The sequence below is a fragment of the Macrosteles quadrilineatus genome, unplaced genomic scaffold (assembly GCF_028750875.1).
Source record: "Macrosteles quadrilineatus isolate MER2022 unplaced genomic scaffold, UCM_ALF_1.0 Scaffold_1__1_contigs__length_201487025, whole genome shotgun sequence".
NCBI classification, from domain to species: domain Eukaryota; kingdom Metazoa; phylum Arthropoda; class Insecta; order Hemiptera; family Cicadellidae; genus Macrosteles; species Macrosteles quadrilineatus.
In genome coordinates, this window is record NW_026542594.1 from 89,300,893 (window position 1) to 89,318,738 (window position 17,846).

A 17,846-nucleotide genomic window follows, 5' to 3' on the forward strand; every position below is an offset into this window, starting at 1 on the left:
TTTGTATATATATATTTGAACGTTATGGACTCCAAACTGCTTGACAGATTATCATGAATCTTTCAGGCAATATTAAGCATTATTCAAAGATGAAGTTTGGTGCAGATCAGTCAAAAGGGCTCCGCCCCAGTGGCTCTGGAGTTTCCCATGTTAACCTTATGAGTACTCATATTAAAAATATTAGAAATACTATAGTGTAATCGTTTTTATTCTGCAAAATAAATTGAATTGTTATATACTTTCATAGTTCTCAATATCCTGGGTATTTCTTTTTAGCATTAATAGTAATTCCATAGAAGTTTGGTAAAATACAGTAAATAAAAGGCCACTACAAACGATTCATATTTGAAGTGCAACACTAGATTTAGTGTGGTAGTGAGCAGAGCAAGTTCAGTGTATCTTTAAGATTTATAAAGGTCTATTTCAGTCTGGAAGAACTTCAAACAGTATCAGGGACGTCCCATAAGGATCTCTGGGAATAATTTTATTCTACAGGGCCCACTCAAATATTATTTTAACATCAAGCTTCCACTGCCAAACGCTCTGTTGTTTATTTTATTCACAGTTCTTCCAACCCAGGGGCAACCAAAATTTGTAAAGAATCAATTGTTGTAGAGTCATAGAGGGAATAGCAAGGAGAGTAGTATATATATATATTTAAATACATATTCAAATATATAAGTCAGTAGTCAGTGTTTTATTTGTAAAGAAAAAAAGAAAAAAAATAAACAAATAAAACTCTGACCACTGATTGAAAGGGAAGTATATGGCGCAATTACACACTGACCCCGAATATGCCAAATGAGGTGTGATATTTACTTAAATTTTTGAGATGACCAGTACCAGCAAATCCTTCGTTGGCCAACGATTTGAAAAGTGAAGATCGAGTCTCGTAGTCCAACCTGGTTAAACAGTATTTCTGTTTAAGCGTGATATAAGATATATGAGGTATATGATAGAAGATTGCTTATTATTTTATGACTAAAAAGGTACTTTGGCGGTTCATCTATTACAAAACACACACTACCCCAATTAACACATCCGTATCTAGCCGAACCAGCTGGCTACCTCTACTTTCAATATTATTTAACTTTTCCCCAAACAAAATAATGGCTGTTGCACTCTTAATTTATCTCTGATTGAATATTGCAGCAAAATTAAACAATGACTCTGTTAATGAATATGTATCAATAAAATAATTTACAAGTTACATTAAATATAAATGCAAAATCCTGTACAATTTAATTAGTTTGATATAATAAGATAAACACAGTTTATTACGTACAGTAGACTCCCTCTAGTTCGGCTTCGGTTGGATCGGCCGCCGGATGGTCCGGCCCGGTCTCAGGGGGACAAGTCATATCGTCGTGGGCAAATGACCTTCGACAGCATTCAACTTAAATGTTTAGTTTCCGGCCATAGAAGAAAACAATTCATGTCAGTTTAGTTGACGGGTGCTTCTATGGCTGAATTGTTGCATATTACCCATGTAGAACTATGTTACATAACCTCAAAAATAACAAAACATTTAATTAACAGTTTTTCTTTAGTCTAACATGTTGAAATGCAGTGTATAATTAAATATTTCGGACCATTTTTTATGCGGTAGGATCCCCCATTATTGTTTTTGAAACACCACGGTTTATTTGACAAAAATAAATTAAAGCAAAACAAAGAAATAACCATCATTAGCTTCAAGGTCAAGCTATCCGCTTGCACTGACAATCATCTGCTCTTTACACAACTGTCTGCTGTGCGCTTGCTATCTCACAACAGTTTGTGATTGGGTGATTAGTAACCATGGCAACTTGTTGAATGTGTGGATGAAGAGAAACCAAAGAAAGAATAGAAGAACAAAGAAGAAAGAATAAGCGGTGTTTTACGTCATCCATTGTTATCTTTATCAGGCCCGTTTTCGACCATGTCAGCGCCCTAGGCACAACTAATAGTGTCGCCCCTTTGCAATATATAACAGGGTGACCACTAACCGGGAAATCCGGAAACTAAGCGTGAATTTTTTTGAACCAGGAATTATGTGTTAATTTTCTACCTGGAATTGTCAATTTACAACAGTGACGTTTCCGTGACCACGGGAGACGGGAGGCGATAATATGTCTCCACAAGGCCTCGAGGGATGATCAGAACTTTGCCGCGATCGCATGAGATGATAATAATATCTAAACGACCGCGGGATATGATCATGATTTTACCGCGATCGCGCAATACGATAATGAGATCCACAGAGCCGTGAAGGATAATCAGAATATTGCCGCGATCGCATGATACGATGATAATGTCTAAACGACCATGGGATATGATCATGATTTTACCGTAATCGCGCGAGACTATGATAATGACTAAATGACCGCGGGATATGATCATGGTCCACACAACCACGGAAAACAGTCAGAAATTTGCCACGATTGTGGAAGACGATAATGATATCCACATAACTGCGGGATATTATTAACATTTTGCCGTAATCACGGGAGACAATTACGATGTCTTCTCGACAGAGGGAGACGATTACGATGTCTTCACGACCGCGGGAGACGATTACGATGTCTTCACGATCGCGCGGAGACGATTACCATGTCTTCACGATCGCGGGAGACGATTACGATGTCTTCACGACCGAGGGAGACGATTATATGATGTCTTCACGACAGCGGGGGACGATTGCGATGTCTACAGGATCGCGGGAGTTACAATAATGATGTCTACTCTACACGGCTGCGAGGGATGATCAGAATTTTACCGCAATCGCGTAAGTCGATGATAATGTCCACTCAACCACGGGAAAGATCAGAAATTTGCCTCATTCGTGAAAGACGATGATGATCTCCAAACAACCGCGGGAGATGATTACCATTTGCCGCAATGGCGGGAGAGGATGACAATGCCTCACGACCACGGGAGGCGATGATGTCTTCACGGCTGTGAGGGCTTACCAGAATTTTATCGTGATCACGCAAGAAGATGATAATGTCCACACGACCCCGGGAAAAGATTACAATTTTGCCTCATTCGCAGTAGACGGTGATAATCTCATCACGACCGCGGGATGTGTTCATATATTGCCGCGATCAAGGAAGACGATAATTATGTCCACACATCCGCTGGAAATAGTCAGAACTTTGACGCGATCGCGGGAGACGGACGATGATGACGTATATACAACCGCGGTAAATAATTAACATCTTGCCGCAATTGTGGGAGACTGTTAAGGTGTCTTCCCGGCCGCAAGGGATTATCAGTTTACCGCGATCGCATGCAAAAACGGCCACAATTTTTTTTCTTTTTTCCAATTTTTTGGCGCCCCCCAAAAAAGCCAATTGCCTCGCGCCCTAGGCACGTGCCTACCTTGCCTATTCGGTAAATCGGCCCTGATCTTTATCCTATTTTATGACTGCCGTTATTATCTTTAAGACTAAGTACTATGATTTTATTCTGTTTTATGAGTTATTTAATGTTTTTATCGACATTCTTATGTTCTGAAAGGTTAACATATCACGACTGCGCAATACTATTATTTGTATTTTGATTATGTAAATGCACTACATCCGGTTAGTCCGGCCGTTTTGTAGTCCGGCCAGTGGTCCGGTCCCGAGGTGGCCGAACTAGAGGGAGTCTACTGTAATACAGATTGATATACCAGAAATGGATATTAAAAATACCAATGAGAACTTGAACCTGAAAACATGTGCTTATATAACAAGATGTAACAAACTATAGATGAACACTGAAAAGACTCAGTCCATTGTTTTTAGGCTTGGGTCTACCCCTGAGAACGAAAAAGCTTTGTCATCCAGCGATAAACTGTTAGGTATAGATCTGGATTGTAATCTAAGCTGGTCAACACATATTTGTAACTTGAGTCGAAAACTGTCCAGAGTATTATTTTTAATTAGACGCCTCAGAGAATTTGTGCCCCATTTGTATGTAAGATCAGCCTATTTTGCCTTTTTTCAAAGTTTGTTAAAGTTTGGATTGTTACTTTGGGGAAACTCTAGTCATATCTCAATTGTACTGAAGCTCCAAAAGAAAGCAGTCAGAATATTAACTAATTCTAGGAGTAGGGCCCACTGTAAACCTCTGTTTAAAACAACAGGTATTATGACAATTGTGAATCTTTACATTCTAGAATGTGTTATTTTTGTAAAACAAAATCCAGATTTGTTCAACACAAGAAGTGTCATAAACACACATTGTACTAGGGGTAGAAACGCTTTGGACAGGCCTTACACTAGACTTACAACAGTTCAAAGAAGTTTTGCTAGCATGTCCGTGAAAATTGTTAATTGCTTTGCATGTCAAATCTTAGACCTTCCTGTTAATCGCCTAAAACAAAGTTTGACTTCTTGGCTTAATGAACACCCATTTTACAGCTTGGATGATTTTTTTTTTAAGAGTATAACAGGCCTAATGAAATTGTTATCTAGTTTTTAAGTTTCACCTAGTCAATTGCTTGTTGCATCTTAATTTCTTTTTTTAGTTTCTTTAAGTAGCCTAATTTGCTTGTTTTATCACTCAAATATTTATTTTAGGTTAGTCTTTTGCCTGAGCCACTGTGATTATCTTATTTTTTTATGTACCTGATTTTTAAATTATACACCAGTTTTTATGTATTTATTTATTTAATAAGTTAACTTAGTTACCAAAATGATTTTTTACGAGGTGCATTTTGTCTGAACTGCTTATTTTTTTACTTATTTTATTGTCTGGAAACCTTTAGGCCTAAACCAATTGTCTTTCATGCTGTTGGCCTAGTCATATTTTTGAGGTGTCTTAAAGGTTTTAACATTATACATTTTTGACGAAATCTATTGTAACTCATGTTATTTAATGATGAATAAAGATTTGATTTGATTTGATTTGATATAACAGGAAAATTCTACACCATGTGCGACTCACTGAAAACCACGATTACTAGAAAAATACCGGTATGGATCATAAACATAAACAAATGACGTTTTTGGCCCGAAAATAAACATGATTTAACATTGCTTTAATGGAACTGCCAAAACATATGTTCAATGCTATTAGTATAGGATTCGGGCCAACAACGTCATTTGTTTATGTTTATGATCCATACCGGTATTTTTCTAGTATTCGTGCTGAAAACTATAACTATAACAATAAATAACATTAATTACTTACAAATTTCAGACGTCCTACAATGACACAAACACTGGGATATAGGAGGGGAATGCGAAGTTAGATGAGCTTTTTTACCCCAAAAAAACGCGATTGAATGATTTGGTCAACGAACGTGAAATTTCCAATGGCGGTCTGTGTTTGCCGGTAAAGTTACTTTACAACACTTTCTTTTTCAAAACTGATTCTATTTACACCTCGCGCGGCAAGTATATCCCTGCGGGATATAGGCTTAACGATTGATGAAAATAATAATTGTCCGGACAAACAACGCGGATTGAATTTAATTATAAAATATTGTTGTGAAAAAAATGACGACTATACAAATTGGGATACTTTTGAGTTTAGGTAAGTTTGTCTTTGGTCCAGTATTGATACCTTAACAGGTCGGTAGAGAGTTTGGAGACACCCTGTACAATTACAAGAGACAAACCTGGTGAGTAGAGTTCTTTGGTTGAAGTACGACGGTGGCTCATTCATGAAACCATTGTCATTACTAATGTAAGACAGTGGCAGTCCTTCCATTTTAATTTTCTCAAGAAACAACATTAAGACCTCAGAAACGTAAGAAGCATATGCAACATCTCCCCTCCATGTCTCCTCCCGCCACCATCCTGAGAGAATATCAGCTTCACTGAAACAGTAGCCAGAAGCCATCATAGTCAGCACTACTAAGTGTGGCCAGTTGTAAGCAAAGGTAATCCCAATCAGGTTTATGTATGTATTCATGTCAGGCACCATTGTATGTATTGTATTATATATTTTTTTGTAATATTAATACGGTAGACTCCCGGAAACTCAGACAGTTTGGCGGACAATTTGAAGTTAAAATCAGTAATTCCTGAGTCAGTTGTAAACAACATTATTGTTCGCTATAGGAGCAATGGTGAGCAGCACCACGGCCTCCTTTAACTACAGGCCGCAGCGTTCGAAGTGGCAACACCGCATCGGATGGCTGGATGGCTACTGCTACGCTACACCACTCAACGCTTGCGCTCGCGCCGCGGAGGATTGGAACAAGCACGCAAATTATCTATTAATTTAGATCTTTTATATCTGACAACACAGATGTGTAGAAAAAGAAGTAAATAATTATACGAGGCTTTCGTGTCAATAAAAGAATGTAATACAATATTTATTAAAAGCTTTTACGGTACATTGAACACGATTGAACGTATAAGTATTAGGCGTATAATTGTAGTTTTCTTCCGTCTCTTCAACGTATTTATTCTATGATTTATTAATTGTTAAACACTTAAAAAATTTAAATCTTATCTGCAATGTTGTTTAGTTACAGCTTCTATGTAAGCTATTGTTTTATCTTTAGAATAATGACGTTTAATATACAAAATAAAAATAACAAAAGCAATAAACAAAATTATTTTATTCAAGAAATGATTGACATTTTTCTCTGGTTATAACGGCTATTATTTTTATCTCTTTTTACTTTCGTGTAGTTATTTAACAAAATATTTTCCAGTCTCAAAATAATTTTTGTCACTATTTCTTTCAAATGTACTCCACAAATACAAATAGTTTCTGCTATTTCCGAAATATCCATATCTGACATATTCCTAACATACTTAACTGTTTGATGAGAATGAGCTTGTTTGGTACATTCGCTAATTATACATGTTGCCGCTAATTTTAGCTATTTGCTAATTCCACCTAATTCAATCAAGATGGTGGTCGCCACGCCACCATTGGTTAATGAGCGCTAAATTAAAAGTTTTCGCTAGCCACGCCTTCCGATTGTCTGTTGCAAGAATATCAATGGATTAGTTATTAATGGATGCGCAATAACAGAATGAATGAAGTAATATTTTTACTTCCTATAATACTACATAATAACGTGTAAATAAAACACATACTTGAAATTCATAATAAACTACAGCAAAATTATTAAAACTAAAAGGAAAAGGCATTTTTGTTTTAGGCTACGGTATTTAGTTATGAAGACATTAAGTCGTGCCGTTATTTGATACAAACGTAATATTCTTGTGGATAACCAAAAGCCATAAATACTGATACGTACTTGTCCAAGGCATTCTTTCTCTAGGTGACTGATAAGAATAAACTTTTAAATTAATGAGAAACAAAATATATTACAGAAAGGAATCCACACTTTTATTTAGATCACACAAACATAAACATGAACACAGCTTAATATAAAAAGTAAAACATATGATATTGAAACAATGTACAGTTAAACAGTTCAGAGACAAAATTGTCAATGTTCCAATAATAAACTTGCTTGAAATAATTCTGTTGGCCGACATTAATTAATTATTAGCTATGCGATACTACACTACAGCTTGCGCGCAGCGCTACTCGCTGCGCCGCGCCATAAAACTGAGATTTGGTCGCTCTGTTCAACCCAAAATTTTAACAAAACTATGCATGATAGAAGGAAAAGTTAAATGCAAATAGCAAAGTATATTTAATTATCTACAACTTTCTCACAGACAAAACTTCTCTGACCAACAAACAAAAATTTTAGTAGGCGACTAACTTTTTCACTTCACTTTTCCAAAATTGTTCTAACGTGTTAATTAAAAAAAATATATATATACTACCAAATGAAATTTCAATTTTCTAAACCAAACCATTGGCATGAAGGGTTTATTCCCTAGCTCTGTACCAAATTTCAAAATTTTATCTCAATTGTAAGGGTGTAAAAATGCAGTATATTTAAACCGCGACCACTAGTTCCGTACTACCGTAATAGTGAAATGGCCGGGAGTTAATGCTCAGTGCGACGTTGCCAATTCTCGCTGACCGCGAGCCTGTAGTTAAAGGAGGCCGTGGCAGCACACACAGTGTTGCTACTGCTGATGCTACAGCTGTTCTTTAATCTGATTCATCAACCCTCTCCCTATAGTAGATATGATACAACACCAAAAACCAGTAATATTCACCCTTGTAACGTCTCATGAAATATATAACCTCAGCAATAAAAAAAGCTAGATATACAAAATAAAACAAATTAGGCATGTCGTCATGCAATGAAAAAATCCCTTGGCAATTGAAAGTATGATGAAAAGTGTGTGTATCAATTATGAGTTTTCTAATAAATCAGTCAAATCAAAAATGAATGTTCCACTTTATCAGTTCACATTTTTTGGATTTGGATTTTTTAAGCTAATAATTTTAATTGATGAAACTGTGTTTTTCCTTCATCAGAAGGGTATGTATAATTGGAAGTAAACTATTGTAGATTTTGTTTATGTAAGATAAACAAAAAACATTGATGACTTACTTGTTTGCAAAGGAAAGATTTTTCAGCGAGGGATAGAGAGTGGTAGCTGTTGAATAGAACTCTGAGGTGGAGCTTACTACTGTCTCTGCCATTCCCTCGCCTTTCTTGTGAAATGTAATGGCTTCTACACCACAGCTGAAAAAAAAAATTAATAAAAAAAATATAACTATGAATTTTGTAATAAAAGGTTTATTAAGTTATGAGTGAAAATTTAAAAACGAACATTTTCAGGAAAAGCACTTTGCAAATTTTTTCCCCATTTTTCTAAACTTTTATTTTTTTTTTTATTTCATTAACATTTGAAGTTTCATAAAATGTCCATGGTAACGCAATATCTTTGGTAGTTTCTTTTTAAAAGAGCATCTTTAGTGGAAAAACACAAAATCCTGTCACGACCATAACGGACGTTTAAATGAATATTAAAAATAGTTAATATTATTTTTGTAACTATGTTTTGCTATAAACTAATTTACTTTTATGACCATTATACAACTAGGGTGGTCTGCCGTTACACTTTAGACGCATAAATGAGCGAAGCATTTTTTAAAGATTGTCAATGGCTAAAGCAGCTAACAACCTACGCTATGTTCCCTTTCAACAGTGTTCCGGTCGGCCACATTAGTCTCTGATCGTGATCCCTTTGACGAGACTGCGCAATCATAGGCACCGATGTTTCTCCAACTTGGTCTTATTCGATTTTATCAGGTCTTTCTTGGTTTTCACGTACACACACACACGGTACTCTCATGTGAACAAAATCATTGACTGGTAGTTGGTGTAGCGCTTCATCACTAATGGTTATGTGAAAATAGAATGGGTTATTTGCCTTCAGCCAAATAAGTGCTTGCTGTAGTTTTTCACGTCGGACTTTGAAATCGATATGGCCAAAGACGCCTTGACGTTGGACAATGATGACTTTTAAGTTTTCGGGCAATGTAGGTAAGACAGATGCTATTTCATTAATATCTTGCTCAACATTAATGATGTTACCTTTGTAGTGAAACTGGCCATCCTGACCATTTTCTTGTACTTTGTAAATGCACATAGCGGGATGTAGGTACTCGTGCAATCAACATTTGTTCTACAATCGTCAGGTCAGTTAATTCGTTCGGGACACTTGACACATCCACATTATTTAACGCCGTGAATTTAGTTGCATTTGAACGACAACGCGAACAAATCCGTCATTGGTTTGAAGCTGTTAGTTGTTGGCGATGACAGTTAATGCAAGTGTAAAATATTAGTGCATCAATCTAATTCATGTTGGAATTGATTAGCTAACTGCCTATCATTATCAGCTTCTTCCGCCACTGCTTCGTCTGGTTCTTCTTGTTCACGACGCCACTCTCTTACAATATTTGCATTATTGGTGCGACGACCAATATTTCGACGTGGCCTTTGAGGCATGCTCAAAACAAATAAAGCAAAACTGTTACTTCAATTGATAAACTGTTGCATTCCAACTTTAACCTAGGATGAAAGTGAAAGTAAACATTGAAATGTAAACAAAACAAGTTACAAACAAGAAGTTACAAGACAAGAAGTTGAAGTTACAAACAATTAACATATGTTTATCTTATTTGAATGAAACGAGATAAACCCATATGTCATAAACCCAATATAATTTTTCTTTCAACTTACATTAAAATAACAAGCGAAATTGCGTGACCCGTAAAATAAAATCCAGAAGGAAATTTGCAAATAATTTTTTACCTAAACATTGTGCTCAGTATTCTTTAGCTGTTGGCCAAATGTCATATCAATTGGTCAAGCCATTACATTCTGATGCTCTTACAAAGAAGTTACAAAGTGAGGGAAAGTGAGCTTCGCTCAATAAAAAGGTCACTGAGCTTTTGGTATATTTGGTCTTTCTAGAAAAAAATAAAAAAACTCAAAAAATTGAAAAAAAGCCAATAAAATCTTTTTAAGTTTGTATAACTCCGAAAAAACTTACCTGAGACCCGAAAAATCGTTATGTTTGTATAGAGGTGTGCTTCTTTCGTGTATAAGACATTAAAATATGACGATATTTTAATTTTTGAAATTTTTATGATAGAAATCATAAACGTGATGGTCAGGGACAAGCGGTACGGTCGTGAATTGTCTGGAATAATCTAAATCTTTCCAAACAATCCTTCAATTATCCTGTTAGTTATAATAAAAATATGTGTTTCAATTGAACTAAACTGTTCAATTTACAATTATATTAAAGTTATTGTCACGACCAAACACACTATAATCCATAAGGCTGGATTGGTCGGGAAAAAACCCGCGATGGTCGTGAAACTTTGGTCGTGAAATTACGTGTTATTTGGCTCTGTTCTGGCAGTATCCCTGCACCTCATGTTCGAGGATACAAAGGATGTTCGAGGACTTCTAGGTTAATCTAGCAATTGAAATATCTTATAAACAAAAATTAACACCATGTCTACTTCATCGAATGACTACGGTCATGGACACACCAAAATGACACACCAAAATCGAATGAATACATACGGTCATGGACACACCAAAATTACAAAAAACACAATCTTTCCTTTATTAATCTTGTAAGCCCTCCTTTCAACTCAAAACGACCAGCACTACAATCCTGACGTACACCCCGAACTAGTCTCTAAAACCAACTGACTCCATCGACGCCAGGCTTGCCACTGTCGTGCTCCAAAGTTGAAAATTTTTCCCAAATGGTCGTGACGCCAAATCGAGGGACAGACTTATTTTTTCATGGTAGTCAGTTTGTAATGACAATAAAATTATAATATGCTCCTTTTTTTGTAAGTTTAATAACCATTGATGACATAAAAATATGGCTTTATATATTTCGGAATGAATAATTAGTCTAAAAACAGCGTGAAAGTTGGAAAATGTACCCTAGGGACACGTCATGGTCGTGAATTTCGAGACTTTAAAAATACGAAAAAAATACCTAGAACCTATTTAAAACCAAATAAATGTGTCTAACATGTTGCCCCCGTCCCAAAAAATATTAAAACACATAATAATAAACTACAAATCCAGTATACACGAAGTAAAAGGCCAGGGACATGAAAACGTACGTTTTTAAATTTTCACTCTTATATTACATATGAGGCCCTACCAACTTATGTAAAATAAGTCACCTCTTAAATTTAGTGAAAAACATTTAAGCTACAGATTTAACTACAAAATCTAACTTTCTTAAATCATATTATTTTTAATAACATCTAGGGCATAATATACAATTCGTTAAAATTCTAAGGGAGCAAAACTATAGTTCGGCTGCTTAGAAAGCGACCTCCTCCAGCATTGGTTTAGCATTAGCGCGCAGGTCGTTTTCTAAGCGGCCGAACTATAGTAAAATATTTGAACCCAAGAATTTAGTATTAAAAGTTAGTGTGAGCTGGTGAAGAAGACTTCGAAGCTTTTATACTGACTAAGATCAGCTGTTTATCTAGAACCAGGTACCCAATGGTATCTAGGCCCAATGATGAGCAGGGCCGACGCGTGGGTGCGGCTACCACCCCGGGCGCCACGGATGCCACGGCAAAAGTAATACAACAAAATTGAAAAAAATAAGTTAGCTGTACATAACATATTTCTGAAAGCTATGTACAATTGAATTTTGAATATTACGTTGTATGCATTTATTGAAGAAATACATATTATTTGATACCAATCACTTTGTATCAATATATTTGTAACCTTTTCCCAAATTAAATATTTTATAAAAATAGAGTAGCTGTACTTGCTTGTATACTACTTTTAATTTAGTCATAATAGCTTAAAAATGAACCCAACTGTGGATCTGAAGGCCCTGTCCCAACTTAATTATCTTAATATAAATCAATATTGCAATGTTGCAGTGTCGCTCTGTCGCCCTGATATCATCCCGCCCCAGGTGCCAATAAACCACGCGACGGCCCTGTGATGAGGTATATTTGGGCGGCTGGGTTTAGTTTTAGACTGTCAAAAATTACCTGGATCAAAGATATACTGATAGTGTACTATGCCATTAATTGTCCATACCTAGCAGTAGGTATGCGTTTAGCGTATTTCCCTATAGGCCTAGGCAAGAAGCTATTACTGTAGGTGGCACAGAAGGGCCTAGTCCCGGGACTGATTAACTTTTTCTTTTTTATGTCCCCAGAGGCCAAAAACTCAATTTGTTCAAATTTATGTAAACAGATATGTATTTTGTAAAAACGTAGAAAAATACATATTTATTTTTGTTTAAAATTTTTTATAAGCTGGCAGCCTCTCTCTTGTCTGCAGTTTGGTCAGCTAAGTGGTGACCGACCTAAATCAGCTGATAGTATTTGTTCCTCACAAACTATTTGTTATGAATGTTCCATTATTTTGTATTATTTATTTGATGTGTTAAGGTAAAAGTACAGTAGTAATACAGCCTCACCTCCCAGTTAGAGATATCATAGAGCTGCACATCTGAAGGAAGCCCCAGCTGATGTTGTGATGATTCAAGTCTCTGAAGGTGCCTGCAGGGCCACTCAGGCTCAGTCCATGCACAGCTAGTCCCTTCATGGAGGCAACAGCATACTTATTGTAACCTGAAAAAAATTGTAACTACAGTCTGAAAAGGCATAAAATCACACAAAATGTTAGAGGGACACTAAGGGAGGGCAGTGTCAATTGGGCCTCAGCGGCTCGGCCCATCGGACGGGTGTGCTGAGCCTTGAGTATGATTTCCTTTCCCTCAGTTGCATGGGGGGATTGAGACCCCAGCTGACCTTAGTGTTGGTACCCCCACTCCACTCTTCTATTCAGTAGGTAGATAGTTAACTCATAAGTTGAGTTAAGTTAAGTCCATATGTAAGTTAAAATAAGAGAGCTCGGAATTCAAACAAGGATTCATGGCTTGTCCTTAAACATCCTAGACTGGGACGGGTGGTGTCGTCCTGTAATCCAGCTACTAGGAGGTCACAAATTGTGGATATTTAAAGGCATGCACTGTGGATGCGATACTCCCTGGTATGGATTAACGTCCGCAAGAGTGAGTACTACGACTATCCGCAGTACTAACCTGATAATTAGACCAATTCGTATATACCAAGGCAAAAATGTGGTTCGGATTCCACTATAAACTGTAGATCCCTTTAGTTGCCATTAGCTGTATGGGCTATTAATTAACAGCTGTGTCTAAGGAATGTCGGCTTTAGTCACTAACAAGACTACAAGATCGTGCCACTCATCCTACACTCATCTCCATTCATACTTGGCTTAAAATACCTACTTTGTATGGTCACCATTTAATAAGAAAGTATTAAAGTATTAAAGTATCTTTTGCTCAGTCGTAAGTTATTCATTTGTTTGCCATGAACATCAGTAAATCTCAGGGGCCGTGTCTAGGTATTGTTGGAGAAGTGCTGGAAAACCACGCTTTGGTCATGGAATACACACGTGGTGAACTTCTGGCATATGCAAGTACAAGTCGATACACACATGGAGGACACGTGGTGCCATTTTCCAATATTCAAATCAACCGAAATCAATATTTTACTATGTACAAAATCAAATTAAATTCGAAAGAATCCTTTATGTTATTGTCCATTAATTGAAACAGTCGAGTCTTTTACATTCTTCCACAAACAAACGGCAAAGATGGCCCATAAACTGCAAACTCAATTGGGCCTTCCACTATTTCCGAATAAATGTAGGTTTACACGTTTATACCAAATTTCATCAAAATCAGATCATTTTTGCTCGAGTTATCGTGCTAATGGACACATAAATATAAATATATAATAGCAGTCATACCAGTGCTTAGCAACGGGAAGAGAAAACTAAATAGAATAATTATGTTCCATAGATTTGCTGTATGCATATAAACTTTTAGCGATCCACTAAAAGTATAAACTGGCTTCTCCTTTTCCCGAACATTTTTGGGGCGGGGGGGGGAAATAAACCATACAAACACAATAGATTTCAAATAGGAATAAAGAAAGTCAATAAATAAGTTAATGAACTATGCACTTAAAAAATAAAACGCCTTATTCCCACAATAGGCTATAAAAAATTATTTATTAAATTAAAAACATAAACATAACTCTGTAAAAAATCCTACTTTGACAGTTCTCACAGCTTTTTGTTGCTGCTTGGTTCAAATTAGCTCAAATTGGTCATCAATTTAAACAGTAATAGTGCTGCACCCTGTTGGTAAACCTTATAACTGTTTAATGCTATTGAACATCACAGAATCAAATTGTTTAGGTCCGTGAAGTTGGCGTACCCATATTAGCGTATCCACTTTTGATCATACCAATCGTTAGTTCTCGATAGTTCCCAAATTTTTTCGTTGGTTCTCAAAAAATAAAAAAGTTATAGCCGATTATAAGTGGGTACGCTAACTTCACACTTCCGGGTTCTAGCACGCGCCGTTTTCTGAGGAGAAATGTTTACATCTATATACCAATCGTTAGTTCTTCGTTAGTCCTCGATAGTTCCCAAATTTTTTCGTTAGTTCTCAAAAAATAAAAAAGTTATGAGGCATACAAAGTGGGTACGCTAACTTCACAATTGTACAATTTCCAGCGGGAACAGTTTTTTTACTATAAATGCCTATATCTATATACCAATCGTTAGTTCTTCGTTAGTTCTCGATAGTTCTCCAAAATTAACGTTAGTTCTCAAAAAATAAAAAAGTTACGAAGCATAAAAAGTGGGTACGCCAACTTCACAGTTATAGAATTTCCAGCGGGCACAGTTTTTTTACTATAAATGCCTATATCTATATACCAATCGTTAGTTCTTCGTTAGTTCTCGATAGTTCTCCAATATTTACGTTAGTTCTCAAAAAATAAAAAAGTTAAGAGGCATACAAAGTGGGTACGCTAACTTCACAATTGTACAATTTCCAGCGGGAACAGTTTTTTTAATATAAATGCCTATATCTATATACCAATCGTTAGTTCTTCGTTAGTTCTCGATAGTTCTCAAAAATTAACGTTAGTTCTCAAAAAATAAAAAAGTTACGAAGCATAAAAAGTGGGTACGCCAACTTCACAGTTATAGAATTTCCAGCGGGCACAGTTTTTTTACTATAAATGACTATATCTATATACCAATCGTTTGTTCTTCGTTAGTTCTCGATAGTTCTCCAATATTTACGTTAGTTCTCAAAAAATAAAAAAGTTAAGAGGCATACAAAGTGGGTACGCTAACTTCACAATTGTACAATTTCCAGCGGGAACAGTTTTTTTACTATAAATGCCTATATCTATATACCAATCGTTAGTTCTTCGTTAGTTCTCGATAGTTCTCCAAAATTAACGTTAGTTCTCAAAAAATAAAAAAGTTACGAAGCATAAAAAGTGGGTACGCCAACTTCACAGTTATAGAATTTCCAGCGGGCACAGTTTTTATTACTATAAATGCCTATATCTATATACCAATCGTTAGTTCTTCGTTAGTTCTTGATAGTTCTCCAATATTTACGTTAGTTCTCAAAAAATAAAAAAGTTACGAGGCATACAAAGTGGGTACGCACACGTCACAATTATAGAATTTCCAGCGGGCAAAGTTTTTTTTACTATAAATACCTATATCTATATACCAATCGTTTAGTTTGTCGTTAGTTCTCGATAGTTCTCCAATTTTTTCGTTAGTTCTCAAAAAATAAAAAAGTTATGAGGCATACAAAGTGGGTACGCTAACTTCACAATTGTACAATTTCCAGCGGGAACAGTTTTTTTTAACTATAAATGCCTATATCTATATACCAATCGTTAGTTCTCAATAGTTCTCCAATATTGACGTTAGTTCTCAAAAAATATAAAAGTTACGAGGCATACAAAGTGGGTACGCACACTTCACAACTATACAATTTCCAGCGGGCACTGTTTTCTGACTATAAATGCTTATATCTATACACCAATCGTTAGTTCTCGATAGTCCTCCAATATTTACGTTAGTTCTCACAAAATAAAAAAGCTACGAGGCATACAAAGTGGGTACGCTAACTTCACAATTATAGAATATCCAGCGGGCACCGTTTTATGACTTTAAATGCATATATCTATATGCCAATCGTTAGTTCTTCGTTAGTTCTCGATAGTTCTCCAATATTTGCGTTAGTTCTCATAAAATGAAAAAGTTACGAAGCATAAAAAGTGGGTACGCCAACTTCACAATTATAGAATTTCCAGCGGGCACAGTTTTTTTAAATAAAAATGCATACATCTATATACCAATCGTTAGTTCTTTGTTAGTTCTCGATAGTTCTCCAATATTTACGTTAGTTCTCACAAAATAAAAAAGCTACGAGGCATACAAAGTGGGTACGCTAACTTCACAATTATAGAATATCCAGCGGGCACCGTTTTATGACTTTAAAAGCTTATATCTATATGCCAATCGTTAGTTCTTCGTTAGTTCTCGATAGTTCTCCAATATTTGTGTTAGTTCTCAAAAAATGAAAAAGTTACGAAGCATAAAAAGTGGGTACGCCAACTTCACAATTATAGAATTTCCTGCGGGCACAGTTTTCTAAATAAAAATGCTTATATTTATATACCAATCGTGAGTTCTTCGTTAGTTCTCGATAGTTCTCCAATATTTGCGTTAGTTCTCAAAAAATGAAAAAGTTACGAAGCATAAAAAGTGGGTACGCCAACTTCACAATTATAGAATTTCCAGCGGGCACAGTTTTTTTTAATAAAAATGCTTACATCTATATACCAATCATTAGTTCTTTGTTAGTTCTCGATAGTTCTCCAATATTTACGTTAGTTCTAAAAAAAAATAAAAAAGTTACGAGGCATACAAAGTGAGTACGCTGACTTCAAAATTATAACATTTCCAGCGGGCACCGTTTTCCGACTAAAAACGCTTAAATCTATATACCAATTTTTAGTTCCATGCATTGTAATTTGATTCATCTTCACACAATGAAAATCAAAGTAACACTGACATTAGAATAACTATCACATTATGATTCTCTCGAAGAGATAGGATTGCTTATCAGTTCCAGGATAGCGCTTATCTGTGATATCCGCAATAGTAGTTGCAGGTGTCACTCGGTTAGATTATTTTTTAGGAGTGATAATTTTGATTACGTTATCAAAATGATTAACAGTTGAATATGTTCAGTTAATTAGAACATCCAAAAAAGACAACGCTTCCAAAAATTGGTTTTAGATAAGCAATGAAATCATATTTATACCTACTTAGTTGTGTGAAAAAGTGTATTTTATAAAAAGTCCATCATGGAAACAAAATAAACTATCCATCAAAATGAAAACCAGAGTCTGCTAAGTAAAATGGTATAAAGTAATTTATAAGCAGTGATTATTTGAATTGGATTAAGCAGATAAAATATGTACGATCAAAGAACTTCTGTTTGGTTAATTAAACTAATCGTTTGTATTGTTTGTATTTGTTTGTGTTCGGTATTAGTATTATAAAATTACATCATTAAACGTAACACGTTACGAGTGAC

General features: G+C 35.6%; 1 protein-coding gene across 1 annotated transcript in view; it reads right to left on the bottom strand.

Annotated features, from left to right (window-relative positions):
- The window catches only part of LOC128985646 (alpha-L-iduronidase), a 126,387-nt gene that overhangs the window by 44,386 nt on the left and 64,155 nt on the right, over nucleotides 1-17,846 (bottom strand). Inside the window, exons 6-8 of the mRNA XM_054405430.1 lie at nucleotides 12,807-12,960; nucleotides 8,417-8,551; nucleotides 5,591-5,791 (exon numbers count right to left, since the gene is read on the bottom strand). Coding sequence (XP_054261405.1) covers nucleotides 5,591-5,791; nucleotides 8,417-8,551; nucleotides 12,807-12,960 — 490 coding nt within the window. The remainder of the gene's footprint in view (nucleotides 1-5,590; nucleotides 5,792-8,416; nucleotides 8,552-12,806; nucleotides 12,961-17,846) is intronic.